The sequence below is a fragment of the Perognathus longimembris genome, chromosome 3, assembly GCF_023159225.1.
Source record: "Perognathus longimembris pacificus isolate PPM17 chromosome 3, ASM2315922v1, whole genome shotgun sequence".
In the NCBI taxonomy this organism is placed as follows: domain Eukaryota; kingdom Metazoa; phylum Chordata; class Mammalia; order Rodentia; family Heteromyidae; genus Perognathus; species Perognathus longimembris.
In genome coordinates this window covers 87388027-87410733 of record NC_063163.1, presented here as the reverse complement: position 1 = coordinate 87410733, position 22707 = coordinate 87388027, and the positions used below count along the sequence as shown (strand labels likewise).

General features: G+C 52.0%; 1 protein-coding gene across 5 annotated transcripts in view; it reads left to right on the top strand.

Moving 5' to 3' along the window:
* Abcb9 (ATP binding cassette subfamily B member 9) overlaps positions 1–18461 on the top strand; it is a 29056-nt gene extending 10595 nt beyond the window's left edge. For 3 of the 5 annotated variants that reach the window (XM_048343068.1, XM_048343069.1, XM_048343067.1), the window contains exons 3-12: positions 5634–5748; positions 6198–6328; positions 7072–7277; positions 8999–9196; positions 10241–10369; positions 11837–12025; positions 12697–12870; positions 13935–14094; positions 14429–14565; positions 17367–18461. In XM_048343068.1, the coding sequence (XP_048199025.1) occupies positions 5634–5748; positions 6198–6328; positions 7072–7277; positions 8999–9196; positions 10241–10369; positions 11837–12025; positions 12697–12870; positions 13935–14094; positions 14429–14565; positions 17367–17627 (1700 nt within the window). In that variant the 3' untranslated portion in view covers positions 17628–18461. The remainder of the gene's footprint in view (positions 1–5633; positions 5749–6197; positions 6329–7071; positions 7278–8998; positions 9197–10240; positions 10370–11836; positions 12026–12696; positions 12871–13934; positions 14095–14428; positions 14566–17366) is intronic. The other 2 variants (XM_048343071.1, XM_048343070.1) reach the window with 2 other exon arrangements.
* The last annotated feature ends 4246 nt before the right edge of the window (positions 18462–22707 follow it).

Sequence of the window (22707 nt, the reverse complement as noted above, 5' to 3'; positions counted from 1 at the left end):
ACCCTTTTTTTAGTTATTTTTCAAGTTGGGGGGGTCTTACACTTATGTGTAACCACACCCTGCTTTTTGATTGAGGTGGGGTCTTGCTGACCTCGGGGCTGGCCTTGAACCATGATCTTCCCAACCTGCTCAGAGTAGCTGAGATTATAGGTGTACACCACCATAACCAGTCTCTTCTTCCCTCTTGAATGTGTAGCATTTTACTTAACATGATTCCAACCTCAAGTGAAATGAGAAGGAAACATTGTGAATTATACTCTCCTCCCACCCAGAATACACTATAGAAGAAGGTTCTAGAAACTTCCAGGTATGAGCAAGGAAACAGTTTATTTCCCTTTTTTGATGCTTCAGGTGTTTGCTTGAACAATATCAGGCCTGTGGGACCCCTTGACCTCTACCTGGAGCATGCCCTTTGGTGTCTTGCTCTTTTTACTTAATACATTCTGGAACTTTCCCCCTCAGGACTTTGGTATTTCCTTTTAATTGCATCATAGTATAGGTTTTCCAGTTTTCAGATGGTTTTCTGAGTTGTTTTGAGTCTTTTTCTCTTAAATAATAACTTCCTTCACATGCATTTCCTGTGACTGTGAACAGACCTGAGGTCTGGCCCCTGGGAGTGGGGTGTCTGTGCCCAAAGGTGATAAACAGAATAGAATGAAGATTATGAAGACTTGCTTTGTGGATTTTTTTTTTTTTTTTTTTTTGGCCAGTCCTGGGCCTTGGACTCAGGGCCTGAGCACTGTCCCTGGCTTCTTCCCGCTCAAGGCTAGCACTCTGCCACTTGAGCCACAGCGCCACTTCTGGCCGTTTTCTGTATATGTGGTGCTGGGGAATCGAACCTAGGGCCTCGTGTATCCGAGGCAGGCACTCTTGCCACTAGGCTATATCCCCAGCCCCTGCTTTGTGGATTTTTATTTACCTATTTTTTTAATGTTTTGGCCATACTGGGGATTGAACTGAGGACCTTGTTAAACAGGTACTCGGCTGCTTGAGCCATGATTTTAGTTTGGTTTTTGGACAGAGTCACCATTTTGCCCAGGTTGGTATCAAACCTCAATCCTCCCATTCTGCCTCTCAATAGCTGGGACGACCAGCATGTGCTGCCATACTTGGGTCTTGTGACAGTTTTGGTCGAGTAAGCATCTCTGGGTTTGGACATGTGGTGTATTTGTTGCCATGGGTCCGGTCCCCTCGGGCAATGTGGGCATTGCTGGGTTGAGACTTCCCAGGCTCTGGCACCTGCAAGTCTGGGTGCAAAGCTGTGTGGCCTTGCCATTTTGCAAACCTTTCTGAACCTCGTGTCCCTCTCTGTGGAGGGAGTTCAGGGAAGACCTCTCACAGCCTGTGACTGTTGAATCAACGGGACAGAGACTGAGCACCGAGCTTGACACGCTCTGCTAAACATCCAGGAATGTTAGCTGTTGTGAGGTAGTAAAAGGTTAACTCATAGGGACAGTGTCCAGGAGGGTGGTGTCTTCAGAGAAGGCCTGACTCTGCCACTCCTTCCTGTCATCATCCATCTTGTCATCCTTTAAGTCCCACCCCATCACAGCTGTGTGACTTTAGGCAGTTGCGTAGCCTCTCTGAAAATCTGCGCCTCTATGCCTAAAAAGTGTGCATCAAAGTGCTGTGCCTGTCAACTGTGCATTGTTGTGACAAAATGCCTGAGATAAACAACTTAAAAGCAAAGGTATCTTTTGGTCATGGTTTCAGAGGTTTCAGTCTGCCAGTCAGCCTTCTCAGTTGTCTCTGTGTGGGATAACACATCAAGGTGACAGTGTGTGGTGGAGCAAAGCTATATACTTTATAGTAGCAGGAAACAGAGAGCAAGAAGCAGAGAGACAGGAAGCAGAGAGACAGGAAGCCAAGGAGAGACTAGTAGCAGAGCAACAGGATGGAGCTGGAGTCCCCATATGCCCTTTCAAGTCCATATTCCAGTGACTTATTTTCTCCAAGCAGGCCCCTCCCTAAAAGTTTCACACCCACCAGTAGTGCCATCAACTGTAGGCAAACTGTAGGTAAAGGCTAAGCCTTTACCACACATGCTTTTTTATGGGAGGGGAGGGGAACATTTAGGGAATAAAATGCCTCAAACAGCTCTCAGAATGCAGGAAGTGACTGAGTATTGGGAAGGCCATTTCTGTTTAGCCATTCTACCTGGCCATTGGACCCAGATGCCCCTCCTTGGAATCTCCTTGCATTCTACTGACCATGGTCTTTGCACCTCAGTTATGATGTTGGTGATTAAAATCACCAACCCCATCCTTCCTCCCTACCAGCCCTGAGTCACCAAAGTCTAGAACCCCAGCATAATGCTCACGGCATGAATGAGTGAAGGAATGAATGACCACCTGTCTGCACAGGCAGATGTCACTTCATGATCTGTGCAGGGCCCTGTTGTCAGCTGCTGTCTGCTCAGAGAACACTTGACACCCTACAACCCAGCCCTGCAGACTTTGCCAGCCTACGGGACTGAATGAAAGTCAAGGGCTCAAGTCCATACTTGTGAACCTTAGGCAAGTTATCTAACTTACTCAAACCTTAGTTTCCCATCTGGACATCTGAGGTTTTTGTTGTTGTTGTTGTTTGTTTGTTTTCTGCCAGTCCTGGGGCTTGGACTCGGGGCCTGAGCACTGTCCCTGGCTTCTTTTTGCTCAAGGCTAGCACTCTGCCACTTGAGCCACAGCGCCACTTCTGGCTGCTTTCTGTATATGTGGTGCTGGGGAATTGAACCCAGGGCCTCATGTATAGGAGACAAGCATTCTTGCCACTAGGCCATATCCCCAGCCCAACTTAGTTTCCCATCTGGAAATGGGGGCTTTGATGGGCTACCCTGAGAATTGATGGCCTATCTAAGAATTAAAAGAGATGAAGCCTGATGTCTTGCAAAAGCAGCAGTAAATGTGAATACTGGTTACTGAGATACTATTCAGCCAAAAGTTCAATCAGCATTCATTCCTGCCAGCCTTTTTCTGCACCCCCATAATGGAAGGAAGAGAGGAAGGGAGGGGCAGGCAGCAAGAGAGGAAAGAAACCCTACCACCTACCCACTGGGGATAAGGCCATATGCAGTGTTGAGTATTTCCTAAGTCAAGATTCTTTAGTTGTTGGCATTGTGCTTTGCTTTTTGAGACAGGGTCTTGGTATGTAGCCCAAGCTATATGACCCAGTGCCAGGATTACAGGTATGGCCACTACACCTGGCTAGGATCCTTTAATATGGGTTTCTTGGCAACCCAACCATGTAAACGTGTGCAAGTGATTTAACTGCTCTGAGCTCCAGTTCCCTCTCAGTGGAAGTAATGTATTTCCACAAATAGGAAGGTTAAAAATACCAAAGCTAGGGCTGGGGATATAGCCTAGTGGCAAGAGTGCCTGCCTCGGATACACGAGGCCCTAGGTTCGATTCCCCAGCACCACATATACAGAAAACGGCCAGAAGCGGCGCTGTGGCTCAAGTGGCAGAGTGCTAGCCTTGAGCGGGAAGAAGCCAGGGACAGTGCTCAGGCCCTGAGTCCAAGGCCCAGGACTGGCCAAAAAAAAAAAAAAAAAAAAAAAACCAAAGCTAGGAACATTGGGTGGCATTTGGGTTTGAAGAAAATAAGAATTCAAAGATAAGGGGTCTGGGGGCTGGGAATATGGCCTAGTGGCAAGAGTGCTTGCCTCAGAGTGCTTGCCTCCTATACATGAGGCCCTGGGTTTGATTCCTCAGCACCACATATACAGAAAATGGCCAGAAGTGGCGCTGTGGCTCAAGTGGCAGAGTGCTAGCCTTGAGCAAAAAAGAAGCCAGGGACAGTGCTCAGGCCCTGAGTTCACTGCCTAGGACTGGCCAAAAAAAAAAAAAAAAAAAAAAAAAAAAAAGATAAGGGGTTTGGGGTAAGAATCCAAATGAGGGACCAGCCACACAAAGGTACCGAGGTAGGTAGGTGCCTAGTGGTTCAAGGACTAGTAGAGGTCATTGAGGCTGGAGCAGAGTGAGCAGAGAGGGAAGGGTAGAAGACAAAGGTCACTGGGAAGGGGGTGCTGTCATTCAGGTTGAGTGGAAGCAGCAGACTGTGTTGAGCAGAGGGGAAACAAGATTTGAGAGAGCATCATCAATAGGATTCCACTGTCTACTGATGGAGAGGAAAGAGGGAAGGAGCAGTACTGAGGCGACTTAGAGCAGTGTGAGGGTGTGGCAGCAGAATGTAGAGGCTCCGTCACATGACACTGCAGATTCAAGCATCTGCATAATTCTTCGCAGGGCACATAGGACCCAGTAATGGTTGTCATTGTCATCAGTATTTGATGTCAGAGCTTATCTATGACCTTTTCTTCCCTGTGGGTAAATGGGCAGGAAGAAGGCAGTTCAGGTGGAACTCAGTGGGCCCAGAGCCCAGGGGTGGGAGGCCCTCTGGGCTGCCACCTCCTGGCTTCTGCTCCCAGGCCCAGTAGAGGGCACCAGAGCCACATAAAAATGACTGGCCCCGGATGGAGTCAAGTCAGAGCTGCCCAGGCTCCATTCACTGACCTTTATTATAGAGTGCCAGTGGCGTGCCCAGCTTCTAGCTCAGCTTGCCTGTGGATAGATCCTAGGACAGGCAGGGACCCAGCCCAGAGTGATGATGTTTCTAGGAGAGTGGGCATTCTGGGGTTGGGTGGGGGAAGGCAAGTATCCTGCTCCAACTCACACAGCCTGTGTGATTTCCAAGCAGTAGGAATATCTTCCCCACAGTCTGGAGCTTGGGAAGGCCAGGCTCAAGGCTCAGGCAAAAACAGGGTTCGAGAAGAAGCATCCTCTGTTCCAGGATGAAGCCTGGATGCCTTTGAGGGGAGGGATGTACACTGGAGGGAGGGATATTGTGTTTTCACATGGAAAAGCCAGAAGGCAGGAGAGAGCCAGCCTACTCTCTAGACCCTTCTAACGGACCACAAACCCTCCAAGAGGGTCTTCCTTCATCTATGACTTAAATACATTCTAGAAACCCCTAAAAAACTATCACAGAAAGGGTTGAGTTTCAGCATAGGAATTTGGGGGTCATTCAGATAAATGCAGGAAGGGACAATGAAGAAGTCCTCATGTGGGAAACCTTGAGTCTGGGCCCTTCCCAAGCCCTTGCTCTGCGACCTGAGCAAATTACTAGGGCTCTCTGCATCTCCAGGGTTGTTGTAAAGAGATTTGAGGGAGATATCACCTGGAAAGCTGTAAAGGACTCCACTAAGAAGGGCAGGGCAGCAATTGATGACATCACCGGGCAGAATATTAACACCTTCCAGCTTGTAGACTTTGGATTTTTGACTCTCCACCTAGGTGAAGTGATGCCACCTTTACCATCTATCAACAGCCGATGAGCTGTATGGCCCAGTGTGGCCTTGTACCTCAACCTCTCCCCTTCCCAAGGGAATGAGCCCCCCCTGGGAGACTTGGCTGTGTGCCCTCCATGTCTGGTGGCCGTCACTGTTAACATCAGCCCAACTCAGCCCAGTTGGTCTGAACTATAACCAAGGTCTCCTGTGCCCATTTCCTGAAGACAGGGATCATAAGCAGCATGGGGTGGGTGTGGGGGAGCAGAGTTTGCTGGGAGCAGAGTTTGCTAAGAGGAGAGGCCCCCAGGTGCACCCAGCCTCCCTGAGCCTCCCTGCCTCCTGCAGGTGAGACCTTCCTGCCGTACTACACAGGCAGAGCCATTGACAGCATCGTCATCCAGAAGAGCATGGACCAGTTTAGCACAGCGGTCATCGTGGTGTGTCTGCTGGCCATCGGCAGGTAGCCACTCAGTCCTGCACACCCAGGCCTGCATCCAGGAGTGGGAGGGACCCGTTCCTAAAGCAAATGGGGGCCAGGGAGGTTCAAGACAGGGTCCCTCAGTCCATTACCATGGCAACTAGCTCCCCAAATGGCTTTGGTTGGTCCACACCTTCTTGTCCTGGGGCTTCTCTGGCATGCCCTATGGCTGAAAGATGGACCTACCCTGTCTATGCTGAAGGGAGAGGCCTACTGGCAGGTTTGGGTCCCCTGCCCTGGCTGTGGGGGTCCTGCGAGGTGTGAGGGCTACCCTGCAGTGGGACCGGCCCTGGACCAGTGGCCTGAGGTTGGTGCCTGTCTGCCCCAAAGGGCCCTGGGGCCATTGGCAGGAGGGCAGGGGGGGTTGGCTGGGTGATGGCTGTCACCTGTCAGAAGGACGTCATGCTATAATGTCTCTTATCTGCAATTAGCTCATTTGCCGCAGGTATTCGGGGCGGCATTTTTACCCTCATATTTGCCAGACTGAACATTCGCCTCCGAAACTGTCTCTTCCGTTCGCTGGTATCTCAGGAGACAAGCTTCTTTGACGAGAACCGCACAGGTTGGTCCCTGGGGGCTTGGTGTGGAGGGTGGCTTGCCTCCCATCCAGGAGTCAAGTGGGTGCAGTGGTAGCCTCGGCTCTGCTGGCCCTCCCTGAGGTCATGTTCAGAGTGGAAACACACTAGGGCTTGGCTTGCACCACTGGCCTAGCCTATGCCCTGGTAATATTTGGTGTGAGCTGCGGCCTCCGTAGGACCCTAGCCAGGCCATTGAGGTCCCTGTAGGGACTGAAGGACTCACTTCTTGCTACCCCATGGCAGCCACAGAGCCAAGACTGCTCCACCCTGTGGCTGGCAGAGGCAGAGCCCAGCCCTAATGGGCTGAGCACAGCCAGCCACAGTCCCACGTGCTGAGGTGGAACAGCCTGGCTTTCAGCTCTCAGAGCCAGTGTTCTCTGTGACCTGGGGATGAGACCCACAAGGCTATAAGACTCCCACACAGGGCACCTTCCCTTCTCCTCCCCGAGGTCGGAGGAGGGCTCCTCACCACACGGGCTTAAAATCTGGCCCTGTTGTGGGCGCATATCATGCTGAGACAGGCCTTCCCCTCTGAGCCTCAGCTATCTCTTGTATAGTGGGAAAGCAGAAGAAAATGCCAGTGTCTAGCCCTCCAGTGCTGTTTCCCCCACCCCAGACCCCCATCCTGCCCAGACTCCCCAGTGTCCGCCTCAGAAGGGCCTTAGTGTCCCCCGCGCCCACAGTGGCCCTCGAAGCTGCGGCAGGAGCTGAGCTGCCTGTGTTCCAGGGGACCTCATCTCCCGCCTCACCTCGGACACCACCATGGTCAGCGACCTGGTCTCCCAGAACATCAACGTCTTCCTGAGGAACACGGTCAAGGTCACAGGCGTGGTGGTCTTCATGTTCAGCCTCTCATGGCAGCTCTCCTTGGTCACTTTCATGGGATTCCCCATAATCATGATGGTGTCCAACATCTATGGAAAGTACTACAAGGTAGGCTGCTGTTCCCTGCTGTGGTCTGAGCCTTGGCCATTCCTCAGCTTCCCTTAGGTGAGGCCCAGGGGGCCATCAGGGGCTAGGAAGGGGCGTTGTGAGGCTGGGTTGGCATTCCTTCATCTGTTGGCTTTAGCACTTGCTGTGTCTGGGAGAAGCAGCGTGGGCCTTGTACTCCAGAGGAGGACCCGGGCCATGGTGGCAATGGTGTAGGATGTGGTGGCAGGTGGTGGGCACTGAGAGGCATGCAGGAGCCGGACATGGGGGTGGTGTGTTCTGAGTAAGAACACACCGCCCCTGCCCTCCTGCCATGGGATGGGAGCATGCCCGGTATGTCTGAGAAACTTCCAGGCAGCCAAGGAGATGAAAGGGAGAGGACATGAGGGCAGGGAGGTGACAGGCAGGATGGAAGGTAGAGGCCCTTCAGGTCACTCTTTCTATGGATTGGGGGGCTGGGGGGTGTAGGGCAGGCTACTGTTCTCTCCAGCCACCCACCCCCCATGCTTCCTGAGAGAGCTGGGCCTCACTCTCTCCTGCCTCCTGATTGGCAGGTACCCCTGAACTCTAAGGAGCCCAGGCAGGCTGGGCTGAGTCCCATGACAAGTGCAGGTGGCCTGCTCCAGAGAGCCAGGCCCCTAGGGAAGGGACCCCTAAGCAGAGCTCCAGGTTGTCCTGGTTAGGTCACTGTCACCAGCTCTGTGGGAACCTTCTGTGCCCATCAACTGAGGTCAAGGGAGCAAAGGGATCATGTCCCACCCAGCATGGAGTGAATGCACCCTCACAGCCTCCTCCTGGCGCCCAGGAGGGGTCTTGGGTCTCACTGTCATCCCTCACTGAGGAGAAAAAATAGTTGGGGATCAGGCCTGGTTTCCTTATTCCTGACTTCCCCCAGCCCTGGCTGGGCACAGGAACTCCCTAGCAGTCCCCATCTCTCTGCCTCTCAGGCCCCTTCTCTAAATTCAGGTGGGTGGGGCATCTGGAAAGCTCCACCCATGTCCCACTCCATGCCTGAGTGGTGACTGTCCCCATCAGTCATGCCCACAAACCACACATCACCCACAGCCAGACATGACTCAGGGCAGCGGCATGGCTCCTCCACTATGCAGAGTGCCTGCCTGATCCCAGACACGGGTCATGAGACATTCTGGCCCCTGGGCAGCTTTCCTGGCTGGTTTGGGAATTTTAGTAGTCTAGCTGCTGTAGTCTGACCAGCTCAGTCCAGGGACTTCTGCTACAACAAAGCTCACATTTCTGCCATCTGCCTCTGGTCACACACAGTGTGGTGGATTTCACAGCCCCTGGCTTACTCCACCATATAGGGCTTGGCTGAGAGTTCTGGAATCTTTGTGCCAATCCTCAGACTCTTGCCTAAGTATGTGGTGTGCAGCCTGGACTGCCATCCAGGGCCTCCAGCTCTTAGGCCAGCTCAGGAACAGGTGTTGAAGCTCTTTTACCCACAACTGAATCATTGAGAGCAGCCTCCTTTGGGTCCTGAAGATGATTTGATCATCCCACCCTCCAGTCACCCAAGCGCCTCCTGGAGTGTGCTGAATCTGTCTGTCAGGTGTAGAGGGGAGGAGGCCGGGGCCAGTGGGGTGTTCTTGTCCTTTTGACCTGAGCTGATGCCACTGAAGGGTGGAAGAGTGAGAGATGCCCAGAGTAGGAAGATAGTAGGGCTCTCTGTTGTGAGGTCTCCTCTTGGTCCCCTTTCTGGCCCGTAGAGACTCTCCAAAGAGGTCCAGAGTGCCCTGGCCAGAGCCAGCAACACGGCCGAGGAGACCATCAGTGCCATGAAGACTGTCCGGAGCTTTGCCAACGAAGAGGAGGAGGCAGAGGTGTACCTGCGCAAGCTGCAGCAGGTGTACAAGCTGAACAGGAAGGAGGCAGCTGCCTACATGTCCTATGTCTGGGGCAGTGGGGTATGTGTGCCTGGCCTAGGCCCCTAACCACAGGGGGATGGGTGTACATGTGAGGGATCTGCCCACCAGGACTCTGTATGTCAGCAGCAAGTCAGCAGAAAATCCTTCCAGGAATGAGCACAGTTCCCTCTGGGCATCTCTATTGTCCTGTGTCTTGGTGGGGGGCAAGGAAGGGGAGTAGGAGCTTTCTTCTCCCAACTGAAGACATGTTAGCAGACCCCATCTGCAGGCCAGCCAGGACCTCACCTGGGCCACTTCCCAGCATGCCCCATGTCTGGGAGAATGGGGAGCACTCCATCTCCTCACTGCCCCTCAGCCTCATGGGAGGTGGCTGGTTGAGAATAAGCTGAGGGAGGAGGGCTGAGTTTTAGGGAAGAAGATGTGGGTCTTCAGGGGAGCCTGGGTCAGGGATTATCTGGTATCCCCTAGAAGCTATCACCCCAAAGTGCCAGTGAGGAGGAGAAAAAAGATTAAGTCTCTTAGTGATCCGTCCACACCAGGACACTGTAGCCTCCATTGGCTTTTTGGCTCCAGCTCTGAAGTCAAGATGTGGAGGAGGAGTAACCAGGGATCCCAGGCAGGTTGTGTGTTGTCACTGGTACATAGAATCTACTCACCTCCCAGAACCCTTACCAGACAATGGAGCCCTTCCTCCATGGGGGAGGAAACAAGCTTCCTTGTGTTACACTGTGCAGCTGACTGACTGATAGCCTGTGCACCTGAACTTCTCTGAGCCACAGTCTCTCCAGGGGGGAGGATGAGCAGCCACTGCGGGGCCCAGAGAGGAACTCAAGGGGGGATGTCGTGTGTGAGCCAGGGCCTACAAAGGAAGCCTTGTTCTCAGGCCAGGCATGAAGCCTGCCCCAGCTGGAGGCCTCGGAGGAAAATGCTCCAAGGCATCCTGCCAGTGGCTAGACTTGCAGTTCATGGGGGTGCACGGAGCCTCCAGGCTGCTCTCTTCTCTCCCTGGGGTGGAGAATGCAGGGAAGTCAGGGTCTGAGGCAGAGCTCCTGGTAACCCAGGCCCCCTTTTCCCATGCCCCAGCTCACACTGCTGGTGGTCCAGGTCAGCATCCTCTACTACGGGGGCCACCTCGTCATCTCGGGCCAGATGACCAGCGGCAACCTCATCGCCTTCATCATCTATGAGTTTGTGCTGGGGGACTGCATGGAGGTGAGAGGCCATGGGGAGGGTGGGGGGCAGAGGGTAGGGGAGAGATCAGAGAAACTCCAGGAATCACAGTGCTGCTAACAGGTGACTTCATTGACTACACCATGGGGCAGGACAGAGAAGGCTTCTGCAAACGCTCAGAGCTCTTTGAAAAAGTCACATGCTGCTGAAAGTCCCCTGCTGGCAAAGGAAACTGAGGCTCAGAGAAGCAAGTGACTCACCCCCAAGCTCACTGGATGGGACTTCACCCATTTAAAAGCAACACCACAGGGTGGAGATACTGGGGTCCCCAAGCAAGCAGAGAATGTGGTAGGATGAGGGGCTACTGATTTCTGTGGGAAGCACCTAGAGAAGAAGGGAAGGAATTCTACAAAGGGCCATCGTGGAGCTGTCACTGGTGTGGCCCACTGGGGCTCCATCCTGGGGATAGCACAGCACCTCAGAGCACCCCATCTGAGGACAAGGAAGCCCCTGAGATTGTATGTATTGCTTAAGACAGGCGAGACCCAGGAAGTACGAGAACCTTGGGACTTAGGTATGGGCAGATTCGAATTCTACCTCTGCCACTTCCTAGTGATGAGACCCAGGGCAAGTTACTTGAATTCTCTGTCCTCAAAGAATATAGAAAGTGCTAAAAAAAAAAAAAAAAAACTGGTTGTTGTGACATGTGTGTCACCACCTATAATCCCAGCCCATGAGAGGCTGATGCAGGAGGATTTCAAGTTTGAGGCTACATCCTGAGATATCATCTTTAAAAAAAGTCCAGAAAAAAGTACTCAATAAAAAAGGCACTATTATGACTTTCTTTACATGCTATACTTGTTTTTACCCAAGGTGAATCTATATCTGTAGACTACATATTAAAACCCATTTAAAAAGCTGAAATCATGCCAGGTGCTAGTGGCTCACGCCTATAATTCTAGCTACTCAGAAGGCTGAGATCTGAAGATCATAGTTCAAAGCCAGCCTGGGTAAGAAAGTCCATGAGACTCATCTCCAGCAAAGTACCTCCTAAAAATCTGCAAGTAGAGCTGTGACTCATGTGGTAGATCACTAACTTTGAGCAGAAAAGTTCAGTGCCCATCCCCTGAACTAAAGCCCCAGGACCAGCACAAAAACCCTGAAATTCTCCGAGGCACTGGAAGGTGAGGCTGGTTCCTGCCTTGTACCTTCTGTCAATTCAAGGGCTGGTACCCTGAGCTCTGCTGGGTGCCTGTGAGAATTAATAGTAATGACAGTGAGAGGCAGGCTCCTGATGTTCTCACAAACAACAGTATTACTTTTCATTGCTCTCCTCGTTTTTTTTCAATGATTGTTATTGTCTACTTCCTAGCAGGTGGTACCCCCCTGGGCCTCCTTTCTTTCCCTCAAAGCTGCTGTCTGTCCTTGCTCTCTCCCCACCCCCTGGCACCTGGTAGGTGTCAGGCACAGGGTGCTAGTGGGACAGGAATGTGTGTCTCCTCCCTGCAGTCTGTGGGCTCCGTTTACAGCGGCCTGATGCAGGGTGTGGGGGCCGCTGAGAAGGTGTTCGAGTTCATCGACAGGCAGCCGACCATGGTGCACGATGGGAACTTGGCCCCTGACCACCTGGAGGGCCGGGTGGACTTTGAGAATGTGACCTTCACCTACCGCACAAGGCCCCACACCCAGGTCCTGCAGGTGAGAGGCGGTTGCAGCTGGGAATATAGGAGGCAGGGGTCCTTCTCGCCTGCAGTTAGACTCCAGGGAACTCCTACAAAGAGATAGGGAAGGGGCTGGGAATATGGCCTAGTGGTAGAGTGCTTGCCTCATATACATGAAGCCCTGGGGTCGATTCCCCAGCACCAAATATATAGAGAAAGCCAGAGGTGGTGCTGTGGCTCAAGTGGCAGAGTGCTAGCCTTGAGCAAAAAGAAGCCAGGGACAGTGCTCAGGCCCTAAGTCCAAGCCCCAGGACTGGCAGAAAGAAAGGAAGGAAGGGAGAGAGAGAGAGAGAGAGAGAGAGAGAGAGTGAGTGAGAAGATAGATGGGTGCTGTTTGCAGATAGTGTGGGAGCCTGAGGATATCAGTCCCTCAGGGCTTCTTGGAGGAGGTGACAAGGTGATGTTTGAGCTTAGACCTGCCCAAAGAGCAGGGGCTGAGCAGGTCGCTCTCTGCCAAAAGAACATTGCAGGCAGAGGAAATAGAAAACTTAAAGGCACCTCCAAATCCTGGAAAGGGGTTATCCGGGGACCAGCCATGCCCAGCCAAGGCAGGGTGCATGCACCCCCACCCCCCAGTGTCTGAGGCAGGCAGGAGCCTCCGGATGTGAGTGGTGACTCCACATGGTGCCGTGCCTCTGTCCCGTGCAGAATGTCTCCTTCAGCCTTTCCCCCGGCAAGGTGACCGCCCTGGTGGGGCCCTCGGGCAGTGGGAAGAGTTCCTGCGTCAACATCCTAGAGAACTTCTACCCGGTCCAGGGTGGCCAGGTGCTGCTGGACGGCAGGCCCATCAGTGCCTATGACCACAAGTACCTGCACCGAGTGGTGAGTGCCCTGCCCTCTCCCTGCCCCTTCCCTCAGGCCTCACTCTCTCACCCAGCCTCCTTGCTCAGGTGACATTCTACCATTTGAGCCACACCTCCAGCCCTGTTTTTTCTGGTTATTTTGGAGATAGTGTCTCATAGACTTTTCTGCTTATGCTTACTTTGATCTTCCAAATGATCTTCTAAACCACAGCCTCCTGAGTAGCTAGGATGACAGGTGGGATCCACCGGTGTCCAGCTTGATTTATTGATTTCTGTGCCAGTACCTGGGCTTGAACTCAGGACCTTATGTTTTCACTGAGTTTTCTTGCTGTTGTCTGACATTCTACCACTTGAGTCACACCTCCCGTTTTAGAATGTTAACTCTTTTTTTTTTTTTGCCAGTCCTGGGCCTTGAACTCAGGGCCAGAGCACTGTCCCTGGCTTCTTTTTGCTCAAGGCTGCCACTTGAGCCACAGTGCCACTTCTGACCTTTTCCTATATATGTGGTGCTGAGGAATCGAACCCAGGGCTTCATGTACAAGATGCAAGCACTCTTGCCACTAGGCCATATTCCCAGCTCTGGAATGTTAACTCTTTAATCTCCATTTTATGGGTAGCCAGAGTGTCTCCATTAATTCATTCTTTTCTTTTCTTTATAGATTGCAGCAGTATCTCCTATACAATTACTCTTGTAGGCCAGATTCCTAACCCAGATCCTAAGGCAGTAGCTCCTTGGAGTGGTTCTTGGGAGGGCGGGGACATTCACAGAGCAGCATTCTCTCCATTTGGTCAGCACTGGGACAGGGACACATAGCAATCTTCCTCTTGATGGTCAGGGAACTTGGCTTAGCCCAGAGCAACAATCTTGGGGTGGGGGTGGGGGGCTGTGTGTCAGCTGGGGAGGCTGAGGGTCTGGAAACTGTGAGACTCCTGTGGGAAAGAGAAGCAGTTGAGTGCAGCCTGTAGATCGGGTTTCAGACCTAAGACTCCTGGCATCAGCCAGGCCTGGCTGGTGACGCTGCCGCTGGCAACAGCTAACTGGACCCATTCCCAGCCTCTTTCCCCCTCCTGCCTTGCCTGCAGATCTCCCTAGTAAGCCAGGAACCTGTGCTGTTCGCCCGCTCCATCACCGACAACATCTCCTATGGGCTGCCCACTGTGCCCTTTGAGATGGTGGTGGAGGCTGCCCAGAAGGCCAATGCCCATAGCTTCATCATGGAGCTCCAGGATGGCTACAGCACAGGTGAGGAGCTGGCATGGCCTCCAGGCACTGCGGAAGTGAGATCGTCTGCATGAGGCTATGCTCTCCGCCCCTGCTTGGTCTTCTCTTTCACCCTATAGGGTGAAATTCACATCCCATAAACACTGCATGTTAACTTGTGGCTGTTTAAACAGAGGCTAACTCTGCATGCCTTACACTCGGGGCAGGGAGCATCATTTGATGAGCTTCCCATCAGGGAGACTCTGAAATGTCTAGAAAGCCCAGCATCAAGGGTGGCAGGGAGAGACTTTATGCCTTTTCCAGGGCCTTCCTGGCTGTCTTTCCTGCTAACTTGCCCTGTGCTTCCACCGTGCAGAGACTGGAGAGAAAGGCGCCCAGCTGTCCGGTGGCCAGAAACAGCGGGTGGCCATGGCCCGGGCCCTGGTGCGGAATCCCCCTGTCCTCATCCTAGATGAAGCCACCAGTGCTCTGGATGCAGAGAGCGAGTACCTGGTGAGTGCTGCGTGGCAGAGCTGTGCCAGGTGGCCACGTGTTCCCCCTGACAGGCATGGGAAGGGCATTAGAGATGGACGCAGGGCTGTCCCAAGCATCAGCTCCCTGACTGGTAAATTTGCAGGGCTAGCCATCTTGGGCTCTAGGCAAAACTAAAGCTATAAGAAGTATGAACAAGAGGTTCTCACAACTAGGAGATTTGGATTAGAAGCTCTATCCTGAAGCTTATTTCTTTTTTGGTTGTAGTAGGGCTTGAACTCAGGGCCTGGGCGCTGTCCCTGAGCTCTTTTGCTCAAGGCTAGCACACTCTATCTACCACTTTGAGCCACAGCCACCACTTCCTTTTTTCCAGTGGTTAATTGGAAATAAGTCTCACAGACTGGCTACTCAGACTGGCTTTGAACCACAATCTTCAGATCCCAGCCTCCTGAGTAGCTAGAATTACAGATGTGAGCCACTGGAGCTTGTTTCTGAAAGAGGCTAACTTTTTTTTTTTTTTTTTTGGCCAGTCCTGGGCCTTGGACTCAGGGCCTGAGCACTGTCCCTGGCTTCTTCCCGCTCAAGGCTAGCACTCTGCCACTTGAGCCACAGCGCCGCTTCTGGCCGTTTTCTGTATATGTGGTGCTGGGGAATCGAACCTAGGGCCTCGTGTATCCGAGGCAGGCACTCTTGCCACTAGGCTATATCCCCAGCCCCACTTTTTTTTTTTTTTTAGTGCTGGGGCTCATAACCAGAGTTTGCATGAGTACTTACCCTGAACCTTAACCCCAGCCTCACGTCACAGCTTATAACAGACCTTGAGACCTTGACCTAGGCTCTTCTCTCCATCTCCTTTTTGTTGGCAGAAAGGGTCCAGAGTCATGAACAGACATACCCCACCCCTATGCACTGGGGTTTCAGTGATAGCTGGACCAGACACACAGTCTACAGCCCCCATGGGGTTTCCATTCACAGTGGATGGCAGCTAACAAACAAGGACACAAACCCAGGGACTGTCATGGCCAGCACTAGGGTGTCATATGAGGCAGACAGTGGGGCAAAGGGAGGAGGGGTGCCACTGCCTAAGACAAGCACAGCTGAGGTCCTGACCCAGGTTTTGTTCATTGACTAGTGATGGGTAAGGAATAGCTGAGCTGTATTCCACTGGTACAGAGGTGAAAGGCGGGGCCGAGGGTGTAGGGAGGGGAGAGCAGGGCTTCCAGGCATACAAAGGGGTCTCTGTATGTCGCATGAGCCCTGGCTCTCCGGGCAGTGATCCATGCTAGGAGCTTGGGATTCTGGCCTCGCACAGAGGCATGCCGAGCTGGAGATGGCAGACACCTGAGAGGAGCAGTGCCAGGACTCCCACGTGAGGCCATTTTAGTAACTGCTCCAAGAAAGGGTCGATAGGTGATGACCTAGGCAGGTGATGACCCTGTCCACTCTGGGCTTTCTCCAGCAGGTGTTTGTTTAGCTGGTACTGGGACTTGAATCTAGGGCCTCACCCTTGTTGGGCAGGTGCTCTACCACTTGAGCCATGCCACCAGCCTGATTTGAGAGCATTTTTAAAGTTTAAATGAAGCAGAAAGTAGAGTCTAAGCCTTTTAGCCCTTCCTAGTCATTCCCCTTGTTAACCTGCTGGTCTGCTTGGCAAACCAATGTGAGTCCATTATTACTGACGAGGCATGGCTGGCGTGGGTCTCTCCCTGTGTCTGCAACATCATGGGTTCTGACAGCTGCAGGATGTCCCTAGTGACAGTGTGGCATGGGGCAGCTTCACTACCCAAGGTCCCCTAGGAGTTCAGATAGTGAGCTGAAGAGGGATGTGGGGCTCTTGAAGGGTTTGGGACAGGTGTTTAACAAGAACTGATTAGAAAATTTTAGGGCCTGAGTATTTCAGTATTTTAGGGCTCAGTATTTCAAGCACTTGTTTAGTATACAGTGTACACAAGGCCCTGGTTTTTATATCCAACCCTTCAAAAGTAAAGATCAATAAAACAACAAAAAGAGCTGGGCACTGGTGGCTCATGCTTGTAATCCTAGCTACTCAAGAGGTTGAGATCTGAGGATCACAGTTCAAACCCAGCATGGGCAGGAAAATCCATGAGACTCTTAGCTCCAATTAATCACCAGAAAACTGGAAGTAGCACTGTGGCTCAAAGTGACAGAGCAATAGCTTGAGCAAAAGAGCTCAGGGACAGCACCCAGGCCCTGAGTTCAAGCCCCATGACAAGACAAAAGAAAAAAAATACTATCCATTTGGGGAAATGGACAGGGCCAGGCAGGAAAGCCCATTGGGAACCAGGGGAGACAGTGGGAAGAAGCTGCAGGACTGGCAGGTGAGCTGGACTCTGGGATCTCTGGGGGGGTTGGGGGGGAATGCCTAGCTTGGGGTCTGATGGAAGGGCAGATCTCCACCTCATGGGGTGCCTCCCTTAGGTTGGGACCTAAATTCTCTTAGAATAATCCAAGAGTCAAGCACTGTTCCAGCCCTCATTTTAAAAGTGAGTAGCTGAGGGGCTGGGAATATGGCCTAGTGGCAAGAGTGCTTGCCTCCCATACATGAAGCCCTGGGTTCAATTCCCCAGCACCACATATATAGAAAATGGCCAGAAGTGGCGCTGTGGCTCAAGTGGCAGAGTGCTAGCCTTGAACAAAAAGAAGCCAGGGACAGTGCTCAGGCCCTGAGTTCAAGTCCCAGGACTGGCAAAAAAAAAAAAAAGTGAGTAGCTGAGTTTCAGAGGGGTAGGGGACAGTGAGAGTGTAGGGTATGTGGGGTGGTGGGAACACCCCCTAAGTTGGCTCCCTGCTGCCCCCCACAGATCCAGCAGGCCATCCACGGCAACCTACAGAAGCACACAGTGCTCATCATTGCGCACCGGCTGAGCACCGTGGAGCGGGCGCACCTCATTGTGGTGCTGGACAAGGGCCGTGTGGTCCAGCAGGGCACGCACCAGCAGTTGCTGGCCCAGGGCGGCCTCTATGCCAAGCTGGTACAGCGCCAGATGCTGGGGCTTGAGCCCCCTTCGGACTACACGGCTAGCCACAAGGAGCCGCCCAGCAATGACAGTCACAAGGCCTGACTGGTGGCCTGGCCTCTCCCAGGGGGGCAGAGGCCCCGTACCTGCCTGACACGTGTGCCCATGTGGCCCGCCCACAGAGTCCGGGCCACAGCACTGGAGGCCGACCTGCCACGTCCCACGTTTCACGCTTCCTGCATCTCGCCTCCAGCCCCACGCTGCCATGAGCCCCCTCTGCTGATCTCCCCACCCAGTCCTCCCAGACCCCGGCAAAGGTAGAGCCACCTTTTTAAATCAACATCTCACCAGGTTTTTTACTGCTTGGTTCAAAGCGTTCCACTCACTCCTAGATTTCAACAAAACATTTTTAAAATTGGGACTAATGTGGGCGAGAACTCTAAATTAATGTTCTAGAAACTTCTGAGCCAGGAGTGAATAGCTGCCCTTCCTAACAGCCTGGGGGATGTTGTAAAGAACTAGGCTCTTCCCCTTGCCCCTCCAGAGAAGAGGGCACAGGCTGGGTTTGCTTTCTCCTCCCCTAGCTCCGTGAGTCAGGCTGAGGGTGGGTGGGAAAGGGTCCATCTGCCCATCAACCCCCTGCCAATCAAAGCCAGTCTCACTGTGAACCACTAGGAACCTCAATGGGGGAGTGAGGGGCTGGCCAGGCCTGCCGGGGCCTCGGGTGCCCCAGCCCTGCACCCAGCGCTTTAGCCCCTTGGCCCTGCCTTGTTCCCCACCCCCTGGCTGGCAGCCTTCCCTCACGTCCACCCCACCCCTTGGTTTTGTGTGAGATGCACTCTGTTTGTGGACAGGACCTTGGCCAAGGCCAGGTCCGGCTTTGTCTGGGATTGCGAGATGAACCTGGGAGAACCCGTCAATAAAGTGTACTACCTCTCAGCTCTCCCCTCTCCCCACTTCCCTTTCCCCTCTCCTCACTTTTCTCTCCCCTCTCTCCTCTCTCCTTTCCTTGGGCTATCTGCCCCAATGCCTAGGTTAGGTTTTCCTCTACTCTCCTCCCAGGCCTGCCTGGTAGAGATGCAGAGGGCCCTTGGGTGCCTGGAAGCCTCCACCCAGGGCCTGGGAACCCCCTTTGTAGTCCTCATATCCTCTAGATCTCCAGCACAGGCATGTGCTGTAAAAACATTCTTCTCCAAATCTGGATCCCTGTGTTCCTGGGGAGGCTGGGGCCTGGAAATCACTTTTTCTGTTCTGTGGGGTCAGGGCTGTATGTGCAAGGTACTGTTTGAGGCTCTGGGTCCTGGTGTGAAATAAGAGGCCCAAGACACCTTGCTTCCTAAGGGATACTAATCCCAAGTAAAGACAAAACGGGGGAAGACAAGAGAGTGACTGGGGAGGGGTGCTATTGAACTGGGGTAGTCTGGGGTGATGATGATAGACTGATGTTTGAGTGATGAGGAGGGACCAGCCTTACATGTCTGGGGAAAGAATTTCACAAGCAAGTCTAGTAATTCTTAAAAATGAATGGGAGCTGGAAGTTATGCTGTGGCTTCAGTGCTAGAGCGCTAGCCTAGGGACAGCGTCCAGGACCAGCGTTCAAGCCCTACCACCAGCAAAAAAATATAAATGAATCAATGAATAAATGACTGAATGAATGATTGAGTGAATGGGAGGGTTGCCAGGTGCTGGTGGCTCAGGCCTGTAGTCCTAGCTGCTAAGGAGGTTGAGCTCTGAGGATCGCAATTTAAAGCCAGCCAGGACAGGAAAATCTATGAGACTCTTATCTATAATTAACTACTAGAAAAGCCAGAGTGGATCTGGGGCTCAAGTGGTACAGCACTAGCCTTGAGCAAAAGAAGCTCAAGGACAGCACCCAGGCCCTGAGTTCAAGCCCCAGGACTGGCACCAAAAAAAAAAAGGGGTGGTGGTGGTGAGTGTATAGCTAAGAAGTGGAGCCTATGATTAGCATGCAGGAGGCCCTGGGGTCCATCCTCAGCACCAAAAACATTGCAACATGAAATTACTATATGATCTAGCAACCCTACTCCTAGATATTTACCTAAAGAAGTGAAAGTAAATTGGGTGTAGACACACAAGGCTGCAGTCAGGAAAACTAGTTTAAGGCCATCCGGCGGGGGGGGGGGGGGGGGGGGAACGTTTTCAAGACTCCTTCCCAACCAAAAGCTGGGCAAGGTGTCAGGCTCTTACCACCCAGCCGGGCAGGAGACTAAAATCAGAAGGCTTTTCATTCCAAGCCAGCCAGGGCAAAATAAATCTCAGCTCTCCATCCCAGGGGAAAAAGCTGGGCGTGTTAGGTGCACCTGTCACCCCAGCTATCATGGGAATGCAAAATAGGAGGATCATGGGCCAGACACCAGCCCAGACAAAAGGCAAGAACCTATCTCAAAATAACCAGTACCAAAAAAATAAATCCTTGAGGTTTGTGACTCAGTGGTAGAGCACCTGTCTAGCAAGTACAAAGTTCTGAGTTCAAACTCCAGTACCACATTTACACACACCAAAAGAAAAAAGAATAAAAAGAAAACCTGTCTTCACAGAAATATGTGTGAATATGCACAGCAGCATTATTTCTAAGGGCAACTGTGGCCTATGCAAATCATGGAATATGATTCAGCCATAAAAAGGAATGAAGTACTGATACATGCATGGTACAGGATAAACCTTTAATTACACAAATGAGAAAAAGATCCTGGTCCTTTTTAATTTTTCTAGTGCTGGAGATGACACTCAGGGCCTTGCACATGCTAGGAAGCAATCGACCCCCAAGCTATATCTTCAGCCCTGTGTATGTTTTTTATTTTCTTTTTCTTTCTTTTTTTTTTTTTTCTGGTCCTGGAGCTTGAACTCAGGGCCTGGGCTCTGTCCCTGAGCCTCTCTGCCCTCAAGGCTAGCGCTCCACTTCTGGCTTTTTCTGTTTATGTGGTACTGAGGAATCTAATCATACTGAGGAATTGAACCCAGGGCTTCATGCATGCTAGGCAAGCACTCTACCACTAAGCCACATTCCCAGCCCCCTGTGTATGTCTTTTTATATGCTATATTCAGAATAGGCAAATCTTAGCCAGATGCCATTGGCTCATGCCTATAATCCTAACTACTCAGGAGGCTGAGATCTGTGGATCAATATAGAAGCCAATACAGGCAAGAAAGTCTATGAGATGCTTATCTCCAGTTAACTACACCAAAAAAGCTGGAAGTGGAGCTGTAGCTTAAGTAGTAAAGTGCTAGCCTTGAGCATGAAAGCTCAGGGACAGCACCCAGGCCCTGAGTTCAAGGCCACCAGGACTGGCTTTTTTTTTTTTTTAAGGCAAATCTACAGCTATAAAGCAGATTAGCATGGCCCTAGGGGAGGGAGGTTTTATGGGAAGGTAAAATTTTGAAAGAAGAAAGACCTATGATTTCAACACATTGTGGGCACACTAAATACCCATGAATTTGCAGTTTAAACTGGTAGTTACATCTTATGTGATTTTCACCTCATTAAGGTATAAAAGATGTATAGGAAAGTTGATGGGCCAAGAAAGAGCCAGTTCACAGACCAAGAGGCAGGAAGAAGCTGGGCTATTGGGGGAGAGGGGAGTGGACAATGAGCAGAAGCCGGGAGGAGGGAGGAGAGAGAGGGGAGAGGGGACCGGAAGTAGCTGGGCAGGGATCCCGGGGTCATAGATGTTTGGCTTTTCATCTAAGAATTCTGAGGGCGTTGGAGGGTTCTGATCAGAGCATGACACAATGGCTCCTTCTGGCCCGGAGTGGAGACTGCAGCAGATGGGGAAGGGGAGGCAGCATCTGCTCTGCCCCCAACCCAGGGCACAGGACCTGGCTCACCCCACTGTCGGTGAGGAAATCAGCCTGGAGGGAGGAGCAGCAACACTTGCCTCATCCTTGAGGCTTCCCATGGTGAGTATTCAGGATGTCCTGCTGGTATTTATAACTCAACCAACCTTAGAGTTGAGATGGCTTAGAGAAATATTTCAAGGGATTTCCTTTTTTTTTTTTTTTCCTTTATGCCAATACTAGGGCTTGATTCAGGGCCTGGATACTGTTTCTTATTTTTTTTGCTTCAGGCTAGCCGCTCTATCACTTGAGCCATACTCCACTTCCGGCTTCTTACTGGTTAATTGTAGATAAAAGTCTCATAGGCTTTCCTGCTTGGACTGGCTTTTGAAGGGCAAGCCTCAGATCTCAGCCACCTGAGTAGGATTATAAGGGTGAGCGGCTGGTGCGCGGCTGCGAGGGATTTCCTGCATCATCAGAGGCCCTTCACCTGTCCCGGCGGCCTTGGGTCAATGCCGGATACGCCCTGATGTCATGAGAGCCTGCCTAAGAATAACCCACTGGTGGTCACAGTTATGTAAGCCCTGCCCAGCCCTGTGCTGACAAAGCCTGGTCAGCTGACCTCTGACCCTTAATTATCTGGCTTTTCTGGATAAAAGCCTAGAACAAGGTAGGGTTTCTTCCAGGCAGGAGCCTGGCAGGGCAGGAAGTTGTGGCAGCCAGAGTAACAGCTGTCTTTCCAGAACAGGAAGATAGCTGACTCGAGGACCTGTAGATTGTATGTGGACTGTGTCCACCGCCTCCAGGAGGCCACCCCTGAAATTCTTACCTCCCCAGCTGCTCTCATCCATCCTCATTTCACCTGTCTGGGTTTCCCTAGTATGTTTCAGAGCATTCTAGAAACTTCTTTTAAGACAGGCACTGAGCCCTTACAGAGGAGTGTTCCTGGCTCAATACTCACACTTCCCTCCTTACATAAATCAACCCAGCTCCCTCCTCTGTGCCTTTCTGATAAATCAACAGCCAGACACGGCAGGGCAGGAGCAAACCAAGTCTCCTGAGATGTCTTCCCAACCTGTTTTCCTCCCACTCGAGTGCATCTGAGGAAATGGTGCTGGGTACCAATTTGCTTATGCTAGAAGATCCAGGCTGGACCTCCTGCCTGTCCTCAGGCCCCCCAATTCCTTGCTTGGCACAATGAGTGTGTGTGTGTGGGGGAATCCCAGCTCCACCCACACCCAAGCCCCTGTCTCACCTGGGGGCTTTGGTTTTCACCTCTGCCTTGATGATGCCCCTCTCTAGCCCCACAAAGCAATCATGATTTGGTTTTAAACTAGACTTTATTCTTTAGAACAGCTTTAGATTTGCAGGAACAAAAATCAGTAGATAG